Raw genomic sequence first — 26,780 nt, 5'->3', positions numbered from 1 at the left:
TATTGCGCGTTGGATCAGAAGTACCCCCCGGCTCATCCTGGGCGGCTGCCCAGGGGGTCTCGGCACTGCAACTTTTCCGAGCAACTACTTGGTCGGGGTCAAACGCATTTGCTAAATTCTACAAGTTTGACACCTTGGCCGATGAAGACCTCAAGTTCGGTCAATCGGTGCTGCAGGGTCATCCGCACTCTCCTGCCCGTACTGGAGCTTTGGTATAAACCCCATGGTCATGAAGTGGACCCCAGCATCCTCTAGGACGTATGAGAAAACAGGATTTTGATACCTACCGGTAAATACTTTTCTCCTAGTCCGTAGAGGATGCTGGGCGCCCTTCCCAGTGCGTACTTTACCTGCAGTTTTGTTATTAGAGTTACACAAGTTGTGTTATATTAGTTTCAGCATGTTGCTGTAATTGGTTCATGCCTGTTGGCGTGTGTTCTGTTGAATGCCATGTTGTGCGGCATGGTTGAGGTGTGAGCTGGTATGTATCTTACCACTAGTTTAAAGTAAATCCTTTCCTCGAAATGTCCGTCTCCCTGGGCACAGTTCCTATAACTGAGGTCTGGAGGAGGGGCATAGAGGGAGGAGCCAGTTCACACCCATTGAAAAGTCTTAAGAGTGCCCATGGCTCCTGCGTAACCGTCTATACCCCATGGTCATGAAGTGGACCCCAGCATCCTCTACGGACTAGGAGAAAATTATTTCCCGGTAGGTATCAAAATCCTGTTTTTTCTGCACATGATTAAAACTCCAGCAGTATGTACTGCTGCACCTGTGTATAATGCCCACATGAACCCTTTGGCTCATATATTGTATGTAAATCTGGCTGTGGTACTAGCCAGTAGGGTGGCCAATCCTGGGCCATTTTTTTAATCCACGGGAATTGGCTGCATTTCAATGTGTCCACCCCCCTGCTCAGTCCGGATAATGCACAACAATCTGGATGGGCGGGAGGGTGGGACACATCCTGGGTGATCCGGCGGGCAGCCAGTGCATGGCGGTGGTGAGGTCTGGCAGCCGTAGCCATGGGGGAGGTGAGCAGGGGGAGCCGGGCAGCATCTGAGTCTCCTGAGGACGCTCAATGCTGCCCGGCATATAAAAAATAGGATTTTAATACCTACCGGTAAACCCTTTTCTCTTAGTCTGTAGAGGATGCTGGGGTCACATCAAGAACCATGGGGTATAGACGGAATCCGCAGGAGACATGGGCAGTTTAAGACTTTCAAAGGGTGTGAACTGGCTCCTCCCTCTATGCCCCTCCTCCAGACTCCAGTTATAGGAACTGTGCCCAGGGAGACGGACATTTCGAGGAAAAGGATTTATTGTTAAACTAAGGTGAGATACATACCAGCTCACACCAAAAGCACGCCGTACAACATGGCATTAAACATAACGCAAGTCAACGGCATGAACAACGTCAGCAACAGGCTGACCAAAACCGTAACACAACATGTGTTGACACGTAACAAAAAACTGCAGATACAGTCCGCACTGGGACGGGCGCCCAGCATCCTCTATGGACTAAGAGAAAAGGATTTACCGGTAGGTATTAAAATCCTATTTTCTCATACGTCTTAGAGGATGCTGGGGTCATATCAAGAACCATGGGGTTATACCAAAGCTCTAGAACGGGCGGGAGAGTGCGGATGACTCTGCAGCACCGATTGACCAAACATGAGGTTCTCATCAACCAGGGTATCAAACTTGTAGAACTTCGCAAAGGTGTTTGATCCCGACCACATAGCCGCTCGGCAAAGTTGTAATGCCGAGACCCCCCGGGCAGCCGCCCAGGACGAGCCCACCTTTCTGGTAGAATGAGCCTTCACCAATTTCGGAATGGCAATCCAGCCATAGAATTAGCCTGCTGAATCGTATGACCGATCCAGTGCGCAATAGTCTGCTTGGAAGCAGGAGCCCCAATCTTGTTGTGAGCATACAGGACAGACAGAGCCTCCGTTTTCCTAAACTGAGCCGTTCTGGCGACATAAATTTTCAAAGCTCTGACTACATTGAGAAACTTTGATTCCAGCAAGGCGTCAGTAGCCACTGGTACCACAATAGGTTGGTTCAAGTGGAACGACGAAACCACTTTAGGCAGAAATTGCTGACGAGTCCTCAACTCTGCTCTATCTTCATGGAAGATCAAATAAGGGCTCTTGTGAGACAAGGCCGCTAATTCAGACACCCGCCTTGCGGATGCCAAGGCCAACAGCATGACCACTTACCAAGTGAGGAATTTCAACTCTACCTTCTGTAAAGGTTCAAACCAATGAGATTGAAGGAAGGATTTGCAACACCACATTAAGATCCCACGGTGCCACTGGGGGCACAAAGGGAGGTTGGATGTGCAACACGCCTTTCACGAAAGTCTGAACTTCTTGAAGGGAGGCCAATTGTTTTTGGAAGAAAACCGATAAGGCTGAAATTTGAACTTTAATTGAGCCCAACTTTAGGCCCGCATCCACACCAGCTTGTAGAAATGGAGAAAATGTCCCAACTCAAACACTTCCGTAGGAGCCTTCTTGGATTCACACCAAGACACGTATTTTCTCCAAATACGGTGGTAATGTTTAGACGTTACTCCTTTCCTGGCCTGAATAAGAGTGGGGATGACTTCCTTGGGAATACCCTTTCGGGCTAGGATCCGGCGTTCAACCTCAAAGCCGTCAAACAAAGTCGCGGTAAGTCTTGGAACACGCACGGCCCCTGCTGTAACAGATCCTCCCTCAGAGGAAGAGGCAAGGGATCTCCTATGAGTAATTCCTGAAGATCTGGATACCAAGCCCTCCACAACAATGAGGATCGCTTGAACCTTTGTTCTTCTTCTGATCTTTATCACTTTTGGAACGAGTGGAAGCGGAGGAAACACATACAACAACTGAAACACCCATGGTGTCACTAGGGCGTCCACTGCTATAGTTTGAGGGTCACTTGACCTGGAACAATATCTGTGAAGTTTCTTGTTGAGGCGAGACGCCATCATGTCTATTTGAGGGATTCCCCAAAGAGTTGTCACTTCTGCAAACACCTCTTGATGAAGACCCCACTCTCCTGGATGGAGATCGTGTCTGCTGAGGAAGTCTGCTTCCCACTTGTCCACTCCTGGAATGAAGATCGCTGACAGAGCACTTGTATGCCTTTCCGCCCAGCGGAGAACCTTTGTGGCTTCTGCCATTGCCGCTCTGCTCTTTGTTCCGCCCTGGCGGTTTATGTACGCTACTGCTGTTATGTGTTCCGACTGAATCAAGACGGGCCGATTGCTAAGAAGTTGTTCTGCTTGTAGAAGGCCGTTGTAAATGGCCCTTAACTCCAGAACGTTTATGTGTAGACAAATTTCCTGGCTTGACCATCTTCCCTGGAAGCTTTCCCCCTGCATGACTGCTCCCCAGCCTCAGAGACTCGCATCCCTGGTCACTAGGATCCAGTCCTGGATCCAGAACCTGCGTCCCTCTAGGAGGTGAGAGCTGTGCAGCCACCACAGGAGTGAGATTCTGGTCTTGGAAGACAAGATTATCCTTCGGTGCATGTGCAGATGGGACCCGGACCACTTGTCCAACAGGTCCCACTGAAACACTCTGGCATGGAACGTGCCAAACTGAATGGCCTCGTAGGCCACCACCATCTTCCCTAGCAACCGAGTGCATTGATGGATCGATACTCTTGCTGGTTTCAGAATTTGTTTGACTAGGTTCTGAATTCCCAGAGCCTTTTCCCCTGGAAGAAAAGCTCTCTGTAATTCTGTGTCCAGAATCATTCCCAAAAACGACAGCTGTCTCGTCGGAACCAACTGTGATCTTTGCAAGTTTAGGAGCCAACCATGTTGCTGCAGAATTGTCAGGGAGAGCGTAATGTTCTGCAGTAATTGGTCCCTGGATCTCGCCTTTATCAGGAGATCGTCCAAGTATGGGATAATTGTGACTCCTTGCTTGCGCAGGAGAACCATCATTTCGGCCATTACTTTGGTGAAAACCCTCGGAGCCGTGGACAGACCAAACGGCAACATCTGAAATTGCTAATGACAATCCTGAACTGCAAACCTCAGGTAAGCCTGATGTGGAGGATAAATGGGAACATGTAAGTAGGCATCCTTTATGTTTACCGACACCATAAAATCCTCCTCCTCCAGACTGGAGATCACTGCCCGGAGAGATTCCATCTTGAATTTGAATTTTTTAGGGTAGAAATTGAGGGACTTGAGGTTCAGGATTGGTCTGACTGAGCCGTCTGGCTTCGGGAGCACGAACAGGCTCGAATAAAAGCCTTCTCCCTGTTGTGACGGGGGAACCTTGACAATGACTTGATTGTGACACAATTTTTGTATTGCTGCGCATACCACCTCCCTGTCCGGAAGAGAAGCTGGTAAGGCCGATTTGAAAAATCGGTGAGGGGGAACGTATTGACACTCCAGTCTGTACCCCTGGGACACTATTTCTAAAACCCATGGGTCCAGGGCCGAACGAGCCCAGAACTGACTGAAGAGCTTGAGATGTGCCCCCACCGGTGTGGACTCCCGCAGAGGAGCCCCAGCGCCATGCGGTGGATTTGGCAGAAGCCAGAGAGGACGTGTGCTCCTGGGATCCGGCCACGGCCGGTGATCGTTTACCCCTTCCCTTTCCTCTAGTAGCAAGGAAGGAAGACCCTCGGCCCTTTCTGTATTTACTGGGCCGAAAGGACTGCATCTGATAGTGGTGTGCTTTCTTTTGTGGTGCAGGCACATAAGGTAAAAATGATGACTTACCCACAGTAGCCGTAGATACCAAGTCAGCGAGGCCGTCACCAAACAATACACCACCTTTATACGGTAGAGACTCCATAGCTTTCTTAGAGTCAGCATCAGCATTCCATTGATGAATCCACAATGCCCTCCTAGCTGAGACTGCCATGGCAGTGGCCCTTGATCCCAAGAGGGCAATATCCCTCGCAGCTTCCTTTAGGTAGACTGCAGCATCCCTGATATAACCCAGTGTCAAAAGAATGCTATCCCTATCCAGGGTATCTATTTCAGATGACACGTTATCTGCCCATTTTTCGATAGCACTACTCACCCACGCAGATGCAATGGCTGGTCTGAGTAGCGTACCCCTGGTGACATAGATGGATTTCAATGTATTTTCCTGCCTACGATCCGCAGGATCCTTTAGTGCTACCGTGTCAGGGGACGGAAGAGCCACCTTTTTGGACAGCCATGATAAAGCTTTGTCCACAATGGGGGGTGACTCCCATTTTTCCCTATCCCCAGAGGGAAACGGATACACCACTGGAATCCTTTTGGGAATCTGAAACTTTTTGTCAGGATTTTCCCAAACCTTTTCACAAAGCATGTTCAGTTCATGAGAGGGAGGAAACGTTACCTCAGGTTTCTTTCCTTTATACATACAGACCCTAGTATCAGGAACAGTAGGGTCCTCAGTGATATGTAATACGTCTTTTATTGCCACAATCATGTACTGAATGCTCTTTGCCAGTTTTGGATCTAATCTGGCCTCACTATAGTCGACACTTGAGTCAGTGTCCGTGTCGGTATCCGTGTCTGCCAGCTGGGCAAATGAACGCTTTTGTGACCCCGAGGGGGTCTGGACTTGAAATAATACATCCTTCTTCCATGCCTGGTTCTGAGACTCAGGTTTATCCAATCTCTTATTTATCAGAGCCACAAAGCACTCAAAATATTCACCCAATCAGGTGTCGGCGGTGCTGACAGGGTCACTCCCACAGCTGTTTGTCTCCCTAATACAGTCTCCTCCTGGGAAGAGCGCTCCGCCTCAGACATGCCGACACACGTGCACCCAACACACGCAGACACACTGGGCCTATAGCGGACAGACCCACAGTAAAGCCTGTCAGAGAGACACAGAGGGAGTTATTGCCAGCTCACACCCCAGCGCTCAATCCCGGTATGAAACACCAGAGAAAATGCCCTAGACCTACAGCGCTTTTATAATGTACATATAATGCACCAAAATAACTGTGCCCCCCCCCCCCCCCCCCCCGTTTTTCACCCTAATACTTATGCAGCGGTGTGGGGAAGGACCAGTGTCTCTGCAGCCTTTTGTAGAGAAAATGGCGCCGGGCTGTGTGCTGTGAGGGCTAAGCTCCGCCCCCGTAATGGCGCGCTTCAGACCCGCTCTTTTTAATAAATTTTTATACTGGTGGGGGTCCGGACAGTGCCTTGGCACTATGTCCACTCTTGCCAGTTAGTTCTAGAGGTTAAATATGCTGCCCAGGGTGCCCCCCCCCGCGCCCTGCACCCTGTAGTGCCGCTGTGTGTGGGAGCATGGCGCGCAGCGTGATCGCTGTGCGGTACCTTAAAGCCGTCACTGAAGTCTTCTTTTCTTCTTCTACTCACCTGTCTTCTGTCCTCAGGAGCTAATGGTGTCTTGTAGCCAAAGAAGCAGAGCCTTGAAACTCACAGAAGTAAGTCTGCTTCTCTCCCCTAAGTCCCACGAAGCAGGAAGACTGTTGCCAGCAGTTCTCCCTGAAAATAAAAAACCTAACATAAAGTCTTTTCAGAGAAACTCAGTAGAGCTCCTCAGAGTGCATCCAGTCTGCCTGGGTACAGATTCTAAACTGGAGTCTGGAGGAGGAGCATAGAGGGAGGAGCCAGTTCACACCCTTTAAAAGTCTTAAAGTGCCCATGTCTCCTGCGGATCCCGTCTATACCCCATGGTTCTTGATGTGACCCCAGCATCCTCTAGGACGTATGAGAAAACTAGGTTGCTGGCCAATCCCGAAATCCCTGGGATTGAATCCCAGCCAATTTTAGGGCGGGATCCCGCTGATCCCGGGATTGGCCACCCTACTAGTCAGTGCCTCCTGAGCCATTTACCTCACTGCACATCCCTGACGCAAAGACCAGATGCACGCTTTCAGTATAATAAGTTAGGAAGCTTGCAGGTCAGTACTAGTGTGCCCAGTACACCAACCTCCCTACCCCAGAGTGATTGCAGCTCAATAAACCCTGCCCCCTCGTATAAAGGGGCAGAGACTTAAACAGAGAAGCCCTCTGGGGAATAATAAGACCTACCCTAGTCCAACCCTGGACATAGAATAGCACCCAGCTGCAGCCATCAGAGACTCAATCCTCCCTGCACAGCGGGAAGGACTTGCTGGGGAGGAGGAGCTATGGCATAAGGGGGCAGAGTTATTCAGAACAGTGAAACAGCCCACACTACTTAGGTAGGAGGCCTCCGAAATGCCGTCGGCTCTTTTCTCTATGCCTGCTGATGCACCAGCTGCGGCAGGCTGGTGGCCCAGCACTAATCCACAGTTTCACACTGCTGCCATCTGTGCCCCCAGTATGTCTTGGCCCATGACTCCTGTGCTGGTTGTCACCTCTTCATGGCAGCCCTGCTTACTGTATTTCCTTCATGTACATTGGCCCTCATTCCGAGTTGATCGCTAGCTGCCGTTGTTCGCAGCGCAGCGATCAGGCAAAAAATCGGCAGTTGTGCGCATGCGTATGGTGCGCACTGTGCACGCGCGACGTACTTTCACAAAAGCCGATGCAGTTTCACACAAGGTCGAGCGACGTTTTTCAGTCGCACTGCTGATCGCTGAGTGATTGACAGGAATGGGGCGTTTCTGGGAGGCAACTGACCGTTTTCAGGGAGTGTGCTGAAAAACGCAGGTGTGTCAGATACAAACGCAGGCATGCCTGGGGAAACGGGGGAGTGGCTGGCCGAACGCAGTGCGTGTTTGTGACGTCAAAACAGGAACTAAATAGTGATCGCAAGGTAGGAGTAGGTCTGCAGCTACTCAGAAACTGCTTGAAATTTTTTTGCAGCCGTTCTGCAAACCTTTCGTTCGCACTTCTGCTAAGCTAAAATGCACTCCCAGAGGGCGGCGGCTTAGCGTTTGCACTGCTGCTAAAAGCAGCTAGCGAGTGATCAACTCGGAATGAGGGCCATTATTAGAGTACTTTTTTAATGAAGTTGTTACGTAAACTTCGAAAACAAAAACATGTATACAATAAATGAATTCTCCTGCAAAATTCTGAGCAGGTATGCAAAAGGAATGTATTATGCCATAAAGCATAAATATACTGATTTTCACTTTTTTTGGGTCAATAGGCTTGATTCTGAATCTCTGCACGGATACATATGGCAAGTGTTTGCATACAGCACACGCACACGTGCCAATTTACACATCTTGCATATGTCTATTCTATTCTGGGTCTGATCCAGCTTTCTGTGAAACTAAAAGATTTCGGTGGGAAATGGGCAGCAAACATGCGATTGTGCGTAACTGCTCTGACTTGTGGGAGTGTCATGGGAGTGTATGAATGCTCTGTGCCAGTCTGAGTCATGTGATGGGGACAGGAAGCCTGCTTCTGACTGACCACTTGCACCCAGCATGATACTAATTATGATGGTTGTAGAGGTTAGCGGAAAATCAGTGGGCGGTGGAGTTTATGCATGCAGATGCATGGACCCCCGCATTAGCTGAATGGAATCTCGCATTAATGTAGAGATGTGCCCTGTGGGCACATCAGTGTTGCTGTCCCTAGCTGGGGACAGCGCTGGGGCAGCTTGTCTGTCCCCAGCGCTGGGTGCGTGGCGGCGGGTGTCCGGTGCAGGGATTACCCTTTTCCCTGCACCGGACCGGAGGCTGCGGGAAGATTCAAACGTTGGCGCCCTCCGGGAGCCAATCGCGGCTCCCGGAGCGGCAGCCAATCAGAGAGGGACGCGGCGAGCCAATCGGCGCTCGCCGCGTCATAGGCCCCGCCGCCCCCGGCCTCTGACGTCAGACGCCGGGCGGGAGCCGACGACACCGCGCGCGCGGAAGAGCGCGAAGAAAGAAGAAGACGGGCGGGAGCAGCGGAGAAGGTCGTCGGCGCGCCGGAGCGGAAGAGAAGCGGCCGGGACTCGGAGGAAGAAGACGTCGCGGTGGGAGCTCGGGAGGCCGCGAAAGAGGCGTGAAGACGTCCGGCGGCAGCGGGAAGATGTCCAGCGGCGGCTGGACGCGGCGAGGCGACGGCGGCGCCGCTGGCCAGGACGGGCCAGCGGCCGAAGATTAAAGAAGAACGCCGGAGGGGTCACCAGGGGTGGGAAGCAAAGGGCTGGCGAAGCTCCCCCCTGGTGCCTCTCCCAGCGGGTCAGGTAGGCCCTTTTCAGGTGCCCCTGTACCCGCTCCTCCCTAGACCACCGGGTGTTCGGGCATTAGGCCCGTGGGCACAGTCAGGCCCTCCCGGCCTGTGGGCAAGTAGTCGGGCCCTCCCGGCCCGTGGGTACCTTTAGTCGGGCCCTGCGCAGTCGGGGTTCCTCCCGGCCCGTGGCCCGGCTAAGATTTGGGGGCCATCATTTGGGTAGTTTGGGTATTAGGCCCAAGCTACCCCTCCAGCGCCAGTTAGGCGGGCATTAGGCCCGAGGGCAAATACAGGCAATAGGCCTGAGGGGACAGTAGGGGGCACTAGGCCCTACTTCAGTTGGCGGCCGCTAGGGATATATAAAGGTGATGCTGGGTACTAGGCCCAGGTCACCCCACGAGTGACAAGTTAGGCGGGCGCTAGGCCCGTGGGTGAAATCAGGCCTCCGGCCTGTGGGCAGTCAGGGGGCACTAGGCCCAGTGAATCAGTGTTCCCCCGAGGTAAATAAAGGTGGTACTGGGCACTAGGTCCACGCCACCCTGAGGTGTGAGGTAGGCAGGTCCGTTTGACCTGAGCCCCCGGAAGTGTACAGGAGGTGGGCAGGCTGTGTGGCGCTCACCCCCTTCCAGCGGCAGGTAGGGATTTAAAGGGACAGCACCGTGTGATCTTGTATTCCGATATTGTGATGTATGTTGTTACCGTGCAGGGCAAAGTGTATGTGTTTAAGTTGTGCATAGTTGTGTTGCACCACCCACACGAGCTAGTTTGAGGGCTCTGTTTATGTAGCTAGTGTAGCGGACGCACACTAGGGTAGTTCTTGGCCCTGCACGGCTGTTTCTCTTTGCCTCCTTACAGGGACCTGTAAGTGGAGAAGATCGGAGTGCAAGACTTGTGACGGTGAGTAGCATCCGTGTACGTTTGTCCCTTGTCTGTCCCCGAGCGCCGGAGTCGGGATTGCTCACGGACGTGAGAATCCTTTTCATCACACTACGTGCGAGAGCACGAGTGTGTGAAATCTGGGTGGCTGATGCTTTGTGCCGGTGATGACCTTTCACCCAACCGGTGAAGGTCGCGGTCACCCCTGGGGTATCCCCTGTTCCAGTGGAAGAAGGGTCGATACCCCCTTTAAGGTAAACTATTCTCTCCTCAGCTCGGTCGTCGGTCAGCTCAGAGAGGGAATCGCCGTGTCCGGATCCGATTGAAGATTGCCAGGTCCGTTGAAGGTTCCGGTACCTGAAGGTGAGAGAGAGCGGCGCCTGGTGAGTACCGACTTTACACCTGCACGGCAGCAGGCACCACCACACCGCAGCCGCACCTCTCACACTTGGCGTAGTCGGCAGGATCAGAGAGACCGGATCACGGACACGATGTGGAACGCCACCAAGAAGACCTCCCTGCGGATGGCTCCGGAACAGACTCACCCACGGACGCGTGCGGACCAGAGCGACTGGGTGACGGTGTCCGGGGCAGACCTCCTGAAGATGGTGCAGCGGTCGGTCCAGCGTGGAAAGGAAGAGCGCCGGGAGAAGGGGCGCAAGAAGGCCGCTGTGACGCCCTGCAAGAAATGTCGGCAAACAGGGCACTTTGTCGGCGAGTGTACTTGGCAAGAGACGTCCCCAAAGAAGGTGGTCCAGGAAGCGGACCGAAGACGTCAGAAGGGCCAAGCGAAGAAGGAGACCTGGTGTTTGCTCTGCGGAAACTACGGGCATGAGCACAACAGTTGTCCCTGGGACGAAGAGTTGAGCGAAGACGAGGTTGATCCCCGGTGTGAAAGCTGTGGAGATCCCCGACATCGGCTCCTGGAATGTCCATGGACGGAAGACAGGACGGACTACGAGGCCACGGTGAAGCAGATGACGGAGTCTCGTCAGCAACTTTGGGACCGGGTGGCTGCAGAGCCTGTGTGTGCGCTCTGCGAGGCGAGAGGACATGCGCTTCCCGATTGTCCGTGGAATGAAGACCGGATGATTGCGGATGGTCGCGCCCAGAGATGGGAGGAGGACCCAGGGAAATGGAGCGGAAGGCCTTGCTTGAAGTTAGTTCGCAGGTGCCCATTTCCTCTGAGCCGGAACCAACGGGTGAAGATTCCCCAGTGAAGGAGGTGGACCAGGAACCCGTCTTGGAGAAGGTGGCAGTGGCCCTCCCTTGTTGGAAGTGTCGGCGACCAGGACATGCGGCCAGTGAGTGCCCCTGGGAAGATGCCGCGGACCTACTCTGTCCCAAGAAAGTGACCCCAGTAAGGCAGAATCCTTTCCCGCATAAGGCAGAGGTGGACGACTGGGAGGTGAAGAGACCACGCTGCGAAGAAAAGCGTGAAGACCCAGTGACTGAGACGTCCGGAATCTCCCCGCGATGGAACCGTCCACGACCAGGACGTGCGGAACAGGAGTGTCCTGGGTACCAAGAGATGCCAGCGGAAACTAAGGAGTACGCTGAGGAAGTAAAGAATCCAGCGGAAGCGAAGGAGTACGCTGAGGAAACAGAGGTGCCAGCGGAAAGGACTAAGTACGCTGAGGAGGAAAATAGTCCCCTAGTCCAGGTATCGGTGGAGGAGGACTCGGACTACGGTGAGCTGTCCGCCGACGAATCCCTCCAAGAACAGATGGAGGACGACTCTGGCATCGGAAGCGCCGACGAGAGTGACTGGCAGGATCGGGTGGAGTCATGCTCCCAGTTGAATGCCCTCCGTGAAGAGGAGGAGATAGTCCTGGAGCAAGAGTACGTGCCGGGAGGGCCGAAATGGATGGACGTACGGGGACAGGATCGTGATGCCGTGGGAGGACCCGTTCCAGAGGAAGACTTAGGACCTTTGGAGATGCCCCACGAGGAAATTCGACATATAATGGCTGTTGCCCGGGAGGAAATGGATGCCCCGGAGGATTCCGCTGTTGGGTGGTGGTCGGTACCACGCCCTGAAGACAGGGACGATGTCCCAGACGATCTGGAAGGCCAAGAGTGGGTGACTGCTGTCCCCGTGGTGGAAGATTCCCCTTCGTGGCCCACGTTGAGCGACCGTGGGGAGATGCCACTTCCCCAGAGGATCCACCGATGGAGGTCAGGAGGAACGAAGAAGAGGAACCCGGAGGTGGAAGGATGTGGGGTCACAGCCCGTCCGGGCTGGGCCCTCGAACACAACCTTGCCGGAGGGACCTCGGAATTCCCTGACCCGCGGACAATGGACGTCGTGAGGAACTTTGTACGGACTACAAAGAAAAAAAGGGGGGGAAATGTAGAGATGTGCCCTGTGGGCACATCAGTGTTGCTGTCCCTAGCTGGGGACAGCGCTGGGGCAGCTTGTCTGTCCCCAGCGCTGGGTGCGTGGCGGCGGGTGTCCGGTGCAGGGATTACCCTTTTCCCTGCACCGGACCGGAGGCTGCGGGAAGATTCAAACGTTGGCGCCCTCCGGGAGCCAATCGCGGCTCCCGGAGCGGCAGCCAATCAGAGAGGGACGCGGCGAACCAATCGGCGCTCGCCGCATCATAGGCCCCCCCCCCCGCATCTGACGTCAGACGCCGGGCGGGAGCCGACGACACCGCGCGCGCGGAAGAGCGCGAAGAAAGAAGAAGACGGGCGGGAGCAGCGGAGAAGGTCGTCGGCGCGCCGGAGCGGAAGAGAAGCGGCCGGGACTCGGAGGAAGAAAACGTCGCGGTGGGAGCTCGGGAGGCCGCGGAAGAGGCCTGAAGACGTCCGGCGGCGGGAAGATGTCCAGCGGCAGCGGGAAGATGTCCAGCGGCGGCTGGACGCGGCGAGGCGACGGCGGCGCCGCTGGCCAGGACGGGCCAGCGGCCGAAGATTAAAGAAGAACGCCGGAGGGGTCACCAGGGGTGGGAAGCAAAGGGCTGGCGAAGCTCCCCCCTGGTGCCTCTCCCAGCGGGTCAGGTAGGCCCTTTTCAGGTGCCCCTGTACCCGCTCCTCCCTAGACCACCGGGTGTTCGGGCATTAGGCCCGTGGGCACAGTCAGGCCCTCCCGGCCTGTGGGCAAGTAGTCGGGCCCTCCCGGCCCGTGGGTACCTTTAGTCGGGCCCTGCGCAGTCGGGGTTCCGCCCGGCCCGTGGCCCGGCTAAGATTTGGGGGCCATCATTTGGGTAGTTTGGGTATTAGGCCCAAGCTACCCCTCCAGCGCCAGTTAGGCGGGCATTAGGCCCGAGGGCAAATACAGGCAATAGGCCTGAGGGGACAGTAGGGAGCACTAGGCCCTACTTCAGTTGGCGGCCGCTAGGGATATATAAAGGTGATGCTGGGTACTAGGCCCAGGTCACCCCACGAGTGACAAGTTAGGCGGGCGCTAGGCCCGTGGGTGAAATCAGGCCTCCGGCCTGTGGGCAGTCAGGGGGCACTAGGCCCAGTGAATCAGTGTTCCCCCGAGGTAAATAAAGGTGGTACTGGGCACTAGGTCCACGCCACCCTGAGGTGTGAGGTAGGCAGGTCCGTTTGACCTGAGCCCCCGGAAGTGTACAGGAGGTGGGCAGGCTGTGTGGCGCTCACCCCCTTCCAGCTGCAGGTAGGGATTTAAAGGGACAGCACCGTGTGATCTTGTATTCCGATATTGTGATGTATGTTGTTACCGTGCAGGGCAAAGTGTATGTGTTTAAGTTGTGCATAGTTGTGTTGCACCACCCACACGAGCTAGTTTGAGGGCTCTGTTTATGTAGCTAGTGTAGCGGACGCACACTAGGGTAGTTCTTGGCCCTGCACGGCTGTTTCTCTTTGCCTCCTTACAGGGACCTGTAAGTGGAGAAGATCGGAGTGCAAGACTTGTGACGGTGAGTAGCATCCGTGTACGTTTGTCCCTTGTCTGTCCCCGAGCGCCGGAGTCGGGATTGCTCACGGACGTGAGAATCCTTTTCATCTCACTACGTGCGAGAGCGCGAGTGTGTGAAATCTGGGTGGCTGAGGCTTTGTGCCGGTGATGACCTTTCACCCAACCGGTGAAGGTCGCGGTCACCCCTGGGGTATCCCCTGTTCCAGTGGAAGAAGGGTCGATACCCCCTTTAAGGTAAACTATTCTCTCCTCAGCTCGGTCGTCGGTCAGCTCAGAGAGGGAATCGCCGTGTCCGGATCCGATTGAAGATTGCCAGGTCCGTTGAAGGTTCCGGTACCTGAAGGTGAGAGAGAGCGGCGCCTGGTGAGTACCGACTTTACGCCTGCACGGCAGCAGGCACCACCACACTGCAGCCGCACCTCTCACACTAGCATACCTCCCAACTGTCCCGTTTTCAATGAGACAGTCCCGCTATTCGGACACTGTCCTGCTGTCTCTCCCGCGGGTTGCAGTGTTCCAGTCACTTCATGTGCTACTCAGAATCAGCCCATATGTCTACTAATTTAATACAGTGATATTATTGCTTTTCATGATATCAAAGATATGGTGGAAAACAGAGACGTGCGGTGGGGTGAGGCAGAGCCTTTCCTGTCATACTAACGTTTGTTCCAGAGTTTTGACTGTATAAAGTATATGGAAAAATAAGAATTTACTTACCGATAATTCTATTTCTCGTAGTCCGTAGTGGATGCTGGGGACTCCGTAAGGACCATGGGGAATAGCGGCTCCGCAGGAGACAGGGCACAAAAGTAAAAGCTTTAGGATCAGGTGGTGTGCACTGGCTCCTCCCCCTATGACCCTCCTCCAAGCCTCAGTTAGGATACTGTGCCCGGACGAGCGTACACAATAAGGAAGGATTTTGAATCCCGGGTAAGACTCATACCAGCCACACCAATCACACTGTACAACCTGTGATCTGAACCCAGTTAACAGCATGATAACAGCGGAGCCTCTGAAAAGATAGCTCACAACAATAATAACCCGATTTTTGTAACAATAACTATGTACAAGTATTGCAGACAATCCGCACTTGGGATGGGCGCCCAGCATCCACTACGGACTACGAGAAATAGAATTATCGGTAAGTAAATTCTTATTTTCTCTGACGTCCTAAGTGGATGCTGGGGACTCCGTAAGGACCATGGGGATTATACCAAAGCTCCCAAACGGGCGGGAGAGTGCGGATGACTCTGCAGCACCGAATGAGAGAACTCCAGGTCCTCCTCAGCCAGGGTATCAAATTTGTAGAATTTTGCAAACGTGTTTGCCCCTGACCAAGTAGCAGCTCGGCAAAGTTGTAAAGCCGAGACCCCTCGGGCAGCCGCCCAAGATGAGCCCACCTTCCTTGTGGAATGGGCATTTACATATTTTGGCTGTGGCAGGCCTGCCACAGAATGTGCAAGCTGAATTGTACTACACATCCAACTAGCAATCGTCTGCTTAGAAGCAAGAGCACCCCGTTTGTTGGGTGCATACAGGATAACAGCAAGTCAGTTTTCCTGACTCCAGCCGTCCTGGAAACATATATTTTCAGGGCCCTGACAACATCTAGCAACTTGGAGTCCTCCAAGTCCCTAGTAGCCGCAGGTACCACAATAAGCTGGTTCAGGTGAAACGCTGACACCACCTTAGGGAGAAACTGGGGATGAGTCCGCCGAGGCCAGGGCCAACAGCATGGTCACTTTCCATGTGAGATATTTCAAATCCACAGATTTGAGCGGTTTAAACCAATGTGATTTGAGGAATCCCAGAACTACGTTGAGATCCCACAGTGCCACTGGAGTCACAAAAGGGGGTTGTATATGCAGTACTCCCTTGACAAACTTCTGGACTTCAGGAACTGAAGCCAATTCTTTCTGGAAGAAAATCGACAGGGCCGAAATTTGAACCTTAATGGACCCTAATTTGAGGCCCATAGACAGTCCTGTTTGCAGGAAATGCAGGAATCGACCGAGTTGAAATTCCTCCGTGGGGGCCTTCCTGGCCTCACACCATGCAACATATTTTCGCCAAATGCGGTGATAATATTGTGCGGTCACCTCCTTCCTGGCTCTGACCAGGGTAGGGATGACCTCTTCCGGAATGCCTTTTTCCCTTAGGATCCGGCGTTCAACCGCCATGCCGTCAAACGCAGCCGCGGTAAGTCTTGGAACAGACATGATCCTTGCTGAAGCAATTCCCTTCTTAGTATCTCTTAAAGTTCCGGGTACCAAGTCCTTCTTGGCCAATCCGGAGCCACGAGTATAGTTCTTACTCCTCTCCGTCTTATAATTCTCAGTACCTTGGGTATGAGAGGCAGAGGAGGGAACACATACACCGACTGGTACACCCACGGTGTTACCAGAGCGTCCCAGCTATTGCCTGAGGGTCTCTTGACCTGGCGCAATACCTGTCCAGTTTTTTGTTCAGACGGGACGCCATCATGTCCACCTTTGGTCTTTCCCAACGGTTCACAATCATGTGGAAGACTTCCAGATGAAGTCCCCACTCTCCCGGGTGGAGGTCGTGCCTGCTGAGGAAGTCTGCTTCCCAGTTGTCCACTCCCGGAATGAACACCGCTGACAGTGTTATCACATGATTTTTCGCCCAGCGAAGAATCCTTGCTGCCATTGCCCTCCTGCTTCTTGTGCCGCCCTGTCTGTTTACGTGGGCGACTGCCGTGATGTTGTCCGACTGGATCAGCACCAGTTGACTTTGAAGCAGAGGTCTTCCTAGGCTCAGAGCATTGTAACTTGCCCTTAGCTCCAGTATATTTATGTGGAGAGAAGTCTCCAGACTTGACCACACTCCTTGGAAATTTCTTCCCTGTGTGACTGCTCCCCAGCCTCTCAGGCTGGCATCCGTGGTCACCAGGACCCAGTCCTGAATGCCGAATCTGCTGCCCTCTAGTAGATGAGCACTCTGCAGCCACCACAGAAGAGACACCCTTGTCCTTGGAGACAGGATTATCCGCTGATGCATCTGAAGATGCGATCCGGACCATTCGTCCAGCAGATCCCACTGAAAAATTCTTGCGTGAAATCTGCCGAATGGAATCGCTTCGTAAGAAGCCACCATTTTTCCCAGGACTCTTGTGCATTGATGCACTGACACTTGGCCTGGTTCTAGGAGGTTCCTAACTAGCTCGGATAACTCCCTGGCTTTCTCCTCCGGGAGAAACACCTTTTTCTGGACTGTGTCCAGAATCATCCCTAGGAACAGCAGACGTGTCGTCGGAATCAGCTGCGATTTTGGAATATTTAGAATCCATCCGTGCTGTCGTAGAACTACTTGAGATAGTGCTACTCCGACCTCCAACTGTTCTCTGGACCTTGCCCTTATCAGGAGATCGTCCAAGTAAGGGATAATTAAGACGCCTTTTCTTTGAAGCAGAATCATCATTTCGGCCATTACCTTGGTAAAGACCCGTGGTGCCGTGGACAATCCAAACGGCAGCGTCTGAAACTGATAGTGACAGTTCTGTACCACGAACCTGAGGTACCCTTGGTGAGAAGGGCAATTTGGGACATGGAGGTAAGCATCCTTGATGTCCAGGGACACCATATAGTCCCCTTCTTCCTGGTTCGCTATCACTGCTCTGAGTGACTCCATCTTGATTTGAACCTTTATATGTAAGTGTTCAAAGATTTCAGATTTAGAATAGATCTCACCGAGCCGTCTGGCTTCAGTACCACAAATAGTGTGGAATAATACCCCTTTCCTTGTTGTAGGAGGGGTACTTTGATTATCACCTGCTGGGAATACAGCTTGTGAATTGTTTCCAATACTGCCTCCCTGTCGGAGGGAGACGTTGGTACAGCAGACTTCAGGAACCTGCGAGGGAGAGACGTCTCGAATTTCCAATCTGTACCCCTGGGATACTACTTGTAGGATCCAGGGGTCCACTTGCGAGTGAGCCCACTGCACGCTGAAACTCTTGAGACGACCCCCCACCGCCTTTGAGTCCGCTTGTACGGCCCCAGCGTCATGCTGAGGACTTGGCAGAAGCGGTGGAGGGCTTCTGTTCCTGGGAAGGGGCTGCCTGCTGCAGTCTTCTTCCCTTTCCTCTACCCCTGGGCAGATATGACTGGCCTTTTGCCCACTTGCCCTTATGGGGACGAAAGGACTGAGGCTGAAAGACGGTGTCTTTTTCTTTATACGGCAATACTTCCATGTGCCGTTTGGAATCTGCATCACCTGACCACTGTCGTGTCCATAAACATCTTCTGGCAGACATGGACATCGCATTTACTCTTGATGCAAGAGTGCAAATATCCCTCTGTGCATCTCTCATATATAGTAATGCATCCTTTAAATGCTCTATAGTCAATAAAATACTGTCCCTGTCAAGGGTATCAATATTTTCAGTCAGGGAATCCGACCAAGCCACCCCAGCGCTGCACATCCAGGCTGAGGCGATCGCTGGTCGCAGTATAACACCAGTATGTGTGTATATACTTTTTAGGATATTTTCCAGCCTCCTATTAGCTGGCTCCTTGAGGGCGGCCGTATCTGGAGACGGTAACGCCACTTGTTTTGATAAGCGTGTGAGCGCCTTATCCACCCTAGGGGGTGTTTCCCAACGCGCCCTAACTTCTGGCGGAAAAGGGTATAACGCCAATAATTTTCTATCGGGGGAAACCCACGCATCATCACACACTTCATTTAATTTATCTGATTCAGGAAAAACTACAGGTAGTTTTTTCACACCCCACATAATACCCTTTTTTGTGGTACTTGTAGTATCAGAAATATGTAACACCTCCTTCATTGCCCTTAACATGTAACGTGTGGCCCTAATGGAAAATACGTTTGTTTCTTCACCGTCGACACTGGAGTCAGTGTCCGTGTCTGTGTCTGTGTCGACCGACTGAGGTAATGGGCGCTTTAAAGCCCCTGACGGTGTTTGAGACGCCTGGACAGGTACTAATTGGTTTGCCGGCCGTCTCATGTCGTCAACCGACCTTGCAGCGTGTTGACATTATCACGTAATTCCCTAAATAAGCCATCCATTCCGGTGTCGACTCCCTAGAGAGTGACATCACCATTACAGGCAATTTGCTCCGCCTCCTCACCAACATCGTCCTCATACATGTCGACACACACGTACCGACACACAGCACACACACAGGGAATGCTCTGATAGAGGACAGGACCCCACTAGCCCTTTGGGGAGACAGAGGGAGAGTTTGCCAGCACACACCAAAACGCTATAATTTTACAGGGACAACCTTATATAAGTGTTTTCCCTTATAGCATCTTAATATGTAATAATATCGCCACAAAAATGCCCCCCCCTCTCTGTTTTAACCCTGTTTCTGTAGTGCAGTGCAGGGGAGAGCCTGGAAGCCTTCCCACCAGCAGTTCTGTGAGGGAAAATGGCGCTGTGTGCTGAGGAGAATAGGCCCCGCCCCCTTTTCGGTGGGCTTCTTCTCCCGTTTTTCTGACAACCTGGCAGGGGTTAAATACATCCATATAGCCCCAGAGGCTATATGTGATGTATATTTAGCCAGCATAGGTACTTTCATTGCTGCCCAGGGCGCCCCCCCCAGCGCCCTGCACCCTCAGTGACCGTTGGTGTGAAGTGTGCTGAGAGCAATGGCGCACAGCTGCAGTGCTGTGCGCTACCTTAAGAAGACTGGGAAGTCTTCAGCCGCCGATTTCTGGACCTCTTCTCTTTTACTCTAAGCAGCTCTTTAGGAGAGCCACCTAGATTGCACCCTTCTCGGCCGGGCACAAAAACCTAACTGAGGCTTGGAGGAGGGTCATAGGGGGAGGAGCCAGTGCACACCACCTGATCCTAAAGCTTTTACTTTTGTGCCCTGTCTCCTGCGGAGCCGCTATTCCCCATGGTCCTTACGGAGTCCCCAGCATCCACTTAGGACGTCAGAGAAATACAAAGAATTTTTTTAAATGTCTTATTTGCATTATTCTAATCATTTTTATATAGCCAAAGGTCTGGAGTAAAAAGTCTATGGCAGGTGAGGCACTGACTCTCCTGCTTATCTTTTCTGCACATCTCTGATCAGAACTCATCAAATTTTCAGTAGTTTATACTGCTGCGCCTGTGTATAATGCCCAGATGTATATACTGCTGCGCCTGTTTATAATGCCCAGCTGTATATACTGCTGCACCTGTTTATGATGCCCAGATGTATATACTACTGCACCTGTGTATAATGCCCAGATGTATATACTGCTGCACCTGTGTATAATGCCCAGATGTATATACTGCTGCACCTGTGTATAATGCCCAGATGTATATACTACTGCACCTGTGTATAATGCCCAGATGTATAAACTGCTGAACCTGTGTATAATGGCCACATGTATATACTGCTGCACCTGTGTATAATGCCCAGATGTATATACTACTGCACCTGTGTATAATGCCCAGATGTATATACTACTGCACCTGTGTATAATGCCTAGATGTATAAACTGCTGAACCTGTGTATAATGGCCACATGTATATACTGCTGCACCTGTGTATAATGCCTAGATGTATAAACTGCTGCACCTGTGTATAATGCCCAGATGTACTCTTTGGTTCATATATTGCGTCTAAATCTGGCTCTGGTGCTAGCCAGTGACCCCTGAGACATTTATCTCACCACATATCCCTGGTGGAAAAGGGGTATAACTACATCATAACAAGTAAAAAAGTAAAAACCTTCTCAATATATGTACCTTTTCCATTGAGGTAGATTCGTCCATGTATGATTTCCATGTCTTCCCATTGTCACTGTATTGGACACTGTAGGACTCCACGTACATCTCGCTTGTAATATATCTGGCCCCCTGTGTTGTGATTCCAGTGAGTTTCTTTCTTACAAGGAAATCAATTTGTAACCACTGCTGATTGTTGTTCGACTATATGAAGGAAATAAAGACAAGTATAAAAAAGCTATTCGTTTGTTAATACTATTTTTTCTACTGTACTTGATTGTTGTAACTCTTACCCCTTTTTCACCAAAAACCTGGGTTCGACCTAGGTATGGTTTCAAGCCGTGTCACAGCGACTTCAAATCCCGCTCACACTACAGCCTGGATTATTGTCGGGTCTTCCCTCTGCCAGTGCTTGGATATGACATCTACTCCATGCGCCTGTGATCTAGCTCTCCGTATGCAGTTCAAATGCCAGAAGGGCAGATGGCCTGGTGGGTTGGTCTGGTCAACAGAGAGCCAGGAAGGCCGTGCACAGCGCAGCTTCCGGCTCTCTGGTTTGTCTCCTACCGCCGCCACCCGTAGTGCCCCATTGCTAAGCCATATGGGGAGTGTGCCGCGAGTCCACGCCCCCTGACTCTCAGCACCCCCCCGTTTGCAGTGTCCGTGTGCCCCTTTTTCGTCACGAAAGAAACCCCAGTCTGTCCCTGTTTTAGTGTGATCTGGTTCGGATGAACCAGGTCACACCGTTTACACAGCAGGCTTCCCAGGTCGGTGCCGGGCTCGACCCTGGCAGCTACCAGGGTTGGATTGTTATAGAGGTAGAATGAGAAGGGTGTGCTAGTGTTTGCCAAATGCAGTGAGGGTGTTTATGCAACTGTGGGTGAAATGTATGAAGCTGTGAAAAGAGTGAAGTGTGCCAGTAGAGAAGTTGCCCATGGCAACCAATCAGCTTTGAGGTAGTATTAATCAAGTACATTCTATAAAAATCTAGGTAGAAGCTGATTAGTTTCCTTGGGCAGATTCTCCACTGGCTCATTTCTTCACTTTTTTCCCTATTCCATAAATCTCTCCTATGTGTCCTATTCAGTCTACACAAAGGTGCTATGTGCCAGAGCAGACGTAAGATTTACAAGTGCTCACCCCCTCGTGCAAACTGACAGTAGGCAGCTACTTTTAACTCAATTAGAACTTTGATGTTTGTATTTAAATGTATTCTACATGGTTTTACATGGTACATAAAATTTAGGGGGCATTCAATTAGCCAAGTGGGATTTTTTTTCACCTGCCCGGAGGTGTCGTTAATAATTGCCGTTTTTCATGGGCGCGATCTCGAAAACACATGGATCTGGGAACTTATCCTGGATCCTGTGTGGTTTCGCATAAAAAAAAACAGGCTGCAATTGAATTGCCTGATAAAATCATCGGGGAAAAAATAATGGTAAAGCCCCTTTTTTTTGTATGAAAATGTATCAAGAATTAAATTCCCCCATAGTTTTTATTATTAACATTGTCCAAACACAGAAGGTCATATGTATACTGTATGTTTTTAAATGAAATTCATATGCAAAGTGAAGACAGGTGGAGTTGAGAAGTTCAAGGACTCTATTACAGTAGCTCACTATACTCAGCACATTGAAGTCCAGGAAGCACACTGACCCCACCAATGTCTTACAGAACCAATCATCAGTGTATGTTTATGGCTTTTCTTCCTTATACAAATGTTTAATGTTTTACAATACCTTTGCCTGCCAAGCATTAACACTGCCAACTTTATTAAGACGTGCCAAAGATGGTAGCCAGGGTGATGAGTACCAGGAAGACTTGTATGAAGAAGCTGTTATTTGCGTATCTTTGATATTAGAATTCTCCATACCAAGTGGTGCAGAACAGCCTGCGAAGAACAATTTGTATTACATTAATGGGAAATGTTATATACTAGGCTAAAAACACTATTTGTATCCAATTTAAAATTATATCAAAGTTTAGAAGACAAGTTTAACTGTCAGGATGTCTCTGGGATCTGAAATCTGATTTGGGAAGTTAATTATTCTCAAGGTAAATAAGTATGTGAGTGATGTTATTAGGAGATTAAAGACCTTTGCTATACATTAATGATTTGTGGTGCAGTTATGAACAGTGTCAGACTGGGGCATTAAGGAGCCACTGTCGGGAATGTAGTGATAGGGGTCCATGCTTAGGGGTGTGGCCTTCCACCACAGAGGCTTGGCTAATTATTACAGATTGTGGGGTCTCTTCATGAAGCAGTGAAAAGGGTGGAGAAGTGAGCCAGTGGAGAAATAGCCCACGGCAACCAATCAGCATTGAAGTAACATTTATAATTTGCATACTGTACGGAGCAGCTGATTGGTTGCCATGGGCAACTTCTCCACAGGCTCAATTCTCCACTCTTTCAATGCTTCATTAATCGACCCCTGTATGATGTGGGCCCCTTTACAAAGAAATACAGTAGATAATGCTAGTGCATGCATAATAATTTACCAGATTAATAACAGCAATGCACTGTAGTGAATACACCATAGTCCTGGGCAGTATAATGTAATTTATGTATAATGTATAATTCAGGTACACAGTCTAAATCCTGATCCCTAGAGGAGAGGGTGAGCCCTCAGGCAGTGGGGCACACCAGGGGTTTCCTCTGAACCCCTATGGGCCAGTCCGACCCTGGTTATGAAGCATTCCAGAAATAGGATTGTTGGTAATTTAAAATTCATATTTTCCAGGCAGTAGCTTTATTTTCACTGGAAATAGAAGTCATCCATGTAGGTTATACTGGCCAGCATGTAGGGTAGTACCCATCTCTGCAACCAAACTGCCCCCATTCGTATGCTTGATTTCTCAGCTGTCATATCCATGTGTTTTGTAACCAGCCCTATTCTTGCTACAAAAGATCTGTCAGATAACCAAAGTAATTGCATGTTCACACAACTGTACATAACCTGCAATTCCATCTCAATGACCCTATTGTAGTGGCGAAGTATCCATTGGTGACTGTCCATGCAAAAACATGCAAAATACACTCCGCAAATGGACTCGCGTTCAGTTCTACAAGTGGGAAACTCATATTCCAGAGTCTATTGTACATTCTAAGGGCGGTATTCAAATGATATATCACTATCAGACCCAATCTCCTTTCTAAAGTGATCCCCGTTATCGCGCATATCGGGCCCATAGTAATGAGGTTTAGCTGCGTAAAGGGTTAGGTCACCTCGCTACCCCCCAGGGGTAGCAAGCTGAAATTATGATACCAAGCCCATCAGCAGAAACAGAACGGGCGTGGAAAGGGGTAAAAAGAATTGAATACCGCCCTGTCACATATATTATTTTTACCGTCATTTTTTTTTTTTGTTTTAAAAAAGTGTTGGGTGCACTAATATATATATATATATATATATAAAAGCAATCACTTATCTCATATAATTAAAATAACACATGATCCTTTCCTTACATTTCTATATTGTATGTAATTTGACAACATTTGACTTGTATCAATGCCAAGGAAGCAATTTATACCAAAAGAGACTTTACCTTGTATTTCACATCCAAGCAGCTCCATACGAAGGGCAGGCTTATTATAGTACTTAGTAGGATATACTCGAATGTACCGTGCTGCAATTGGAGGGTCAAGCTGGTTTTCCTTGATACTACTTGAGTCAGAATTGGCAGTAAAAAGCTGTAAAGAATATTATTAGGTTATGGTAAGGCTACTGCATTAGGTAGAAGATTAGAGCCACTCCGCACTAGCATGTTATGCACTATATGATTTATGTTCTCAGCGTTTCCGGGTGTCCTTTAGGCCTGTATGTGTGTACTGCAGGCATGTCCAAACTGCGGCCCTCCAGCTGTTGAGAAACTACACATCCCAGCATGCCCTGACACAGCTTTAGCATTCTCTGACAGCAAAACTGTGTCAGGGCATGCTGGGATATGTAGTTTCCCAACAGCTGGAGGGCCGCAGTTTGGACATGCCTGGTATACTGTCTCCTTCTCCATCCGCTCTCCCATTGCTCCTTCTTTTCCCATTTTCTCTGTCTGCCCCAACCCCCTTGCCTTCCTCTTGTAAAACAAGAAACATTTTTCAGTGTAAGTAAAGTTATGAACAGTCTACAGTACCACAAATACAAGAAAAAAAATCTGGAAGTTACATATTAAGAAAAATAAGAATTTACTTACCGATAATTCTATTTCTCGTAGTCCGTAGTGGATGCTGGGGACTCCGTAAGGACCATGGGGAATAGCGGCTCCGCAGGAGACTGGGCACAAAAGTAAAGCTTTAGAACTACCTGGTGTGCACTGGCTCCTCCCCCTATGACCCTCCTCCAAGCCTCAGTTAGGATACTGTGCCCGGACGAGCGTACACAATAAGGAAGGATTTTGAATCCCGGGTAAGACTCATACCAGCCACACCAATCACACCATATAACTTGTGATCTAAACCCAGTTAACAGCATGATAACAGAGGAGCCTCTAGAAAAGATGGCTCACTACAGCAATAACCCGATTTTTTTGGTAACAATAACTATGTACCAGTATTGCAGACAATCCGCACTTGGGATGGGCGCCCAGCATCCACTACGGACTACGAGAAATAGAATTATCGGTAAGTAAATTCTTATTTTCTCTGACGTCCTAGTGGATGCTGGGGACTCCGTAAGGACCATGGGGATTATACCAAAGCTCCCAAACGGGCGGGAGAGTGCAGATGACTCTGCAGCACCAAATGAGAGAACTCCAGGTCCTCCTCAGCCAGGGTATCAAATTTGTAGAATTTTACAAACGTATTTTCTCCTGACCAAGTAGCTGCTCGGCAAAGTTGTAAAGCCGAGACCCCTCCGGCAGCCGCCCAAGATGAGCCCACCTTCCTTGTGGAACGGGCTTTTACAGATTTTGGCTGTGGCAGGCCTGCCACAGAATGTGCAAGCTGAATTGTACTACAAATCCAACGAGCAATAGTCTGCTTAGAAGCAGGAGCACCCAGCTTGTTGGGTGCATACAGAATAAACAACGAGTCAGATTTTCTGACTCCAGCCGTCCTGGAAACCTATATTTCCAGGGCCCTGACAACGTCTAGCAACTTGGAGTCCTCCAAGTCCCTAGTAGCCGCAGGCACCACAATAGGTTGATTCAGGTGAAAACGCTGAAAACCACCTTAGGGAGAAACTGAGGACAAGTCCTCAATTCTGCCCTGTCCGAATGGAAAATCAGATGAGGGCTTTTACAGGATAAAGCCGCCAATTCTGACACGCACCTGGCCCAGGCCAGGGCCAACAGCACGACCACTTTCCATGTGAGATATTTTAACTCCACATATTTAAGTGGTTCAAACCAATGTGACTTTTGGAACCCAAAAACTACATTTAGATCCCAAGGTGCCACTGGAGGCACAAAAGGAGGCTGTATATACAGTACCCCTTTCACAACGTCTGAACTTCAGGGACTGAAGCTAGTTCTTTTTGGAAGAAAATTGACAGGGCCGAAATTTGAACCTTAATGGACCCCCATTTCAGGCCCATAGACACTCCTGTTTGCAGGAAATGTAGGAATCGACCTAGTTGAAAATTCCTCCGTCGGGGCCTTACTGGCCTCGCACCACGCAACATATTTTCGCCAAATGCGGTGATAATGTTTTGCGGTTATATCTTTCCTGGCTTTGATCAGGATAGGAATGACTTCATCCGGAATGCCTTTCTCCTACAGGATCCGGCGTTCAACCGCCATGCCGTCAAACGCAGCCGCGGTAAGTCTTGGAACAGACAGGGTCCTTGCTGGAGCAGGTCCCTTCTTAGAGGTAGAGGCCAAGGATCCTCCGTGAGCATCTCTTGAAGTTCCGGTTACCAAGTCCTTCTTGGCCAATCCGGAGCCACGAATATAGTGCTTACTCCTCTCCATCTTATAATTCTCAGTACCTTGGGTATGAGAGGCAGAGGAGGGAACACACACACTGACTGGTACACCCACTGTGTTACCAGAGCGTCTACAGCTATTGCCTGAGGGTCCCTTGACCTGGCGCAATACTTGTCGAGTTTTATAAACATGTGGAAGACTTCTGGGTGAAGTCCCCACTCTCCCGGGTGGGGGTCGCGTCTGCTGAGGAAGTCTGCTTCCCAGTTGTCCACTCCCGGAATGAATACTGCTGACAGTGCTATCACATGATTTTCCGCCCAGCGAAGAATCCTTGCAGCTTCTGCCTTGCCCTCCTGCTTCTTG

At 50.7% G+C, this 26,780-nt stretch overlaps 1 protein-coding gene across 2 annotated transcripts in view; it reads right to left on the bottom strand.

Annotated features, from left to right (window-relative positions):
• Positions 1-26,780, bottom strand: part of F5 (coagulation factor V) — a 303,846-nt gene that overhangs the window by 23,661 nt on the left and 253,405 nt on the right. For both annotated transcript variants that reach the window (XM_063955643.1, XM_063955644.1), the window contains 3 exons: positions 24,102-24,246; positions 22,295-22,446; positions 20,577-20,759 (listed from right to left, as the gene is read on the bottom strand). In XM_063955643.1, coding sequence (XP_063811713.1) covers positions 20,577-20,759; positions 22,295-22,446; positions 24,102-24,246 — 480 coding nt within the window. The remainder of the gene's footprint in view (positions 1-20,576; positions 20,760-22,294; positions 22,447-24,101; positions 24,247-26,780) is intronic.

Source organism: Pseudophryne corroboree, chromosome 2 (genome assembly GCF_028390025.1).
Source record: "Pseudophryne corroboree isolate aPseCor3 chromosome 2, aPseCor3.hap2, whole genome shotgun sequence".
In the NCBI taxonomy this organism is placed as follows: domain Eukaryota; kingdom Metazoa; phylum Chordata; class Amphibia; order Anura; family Myobatrachidae; genus Pseudophryne; species Pseudophryne corroboree.
The sequence above is the reverse complement of the archived record's forward strand: the minus strand, read 5'-3'. Positions and strand labels throughout refer to the sequence as shown.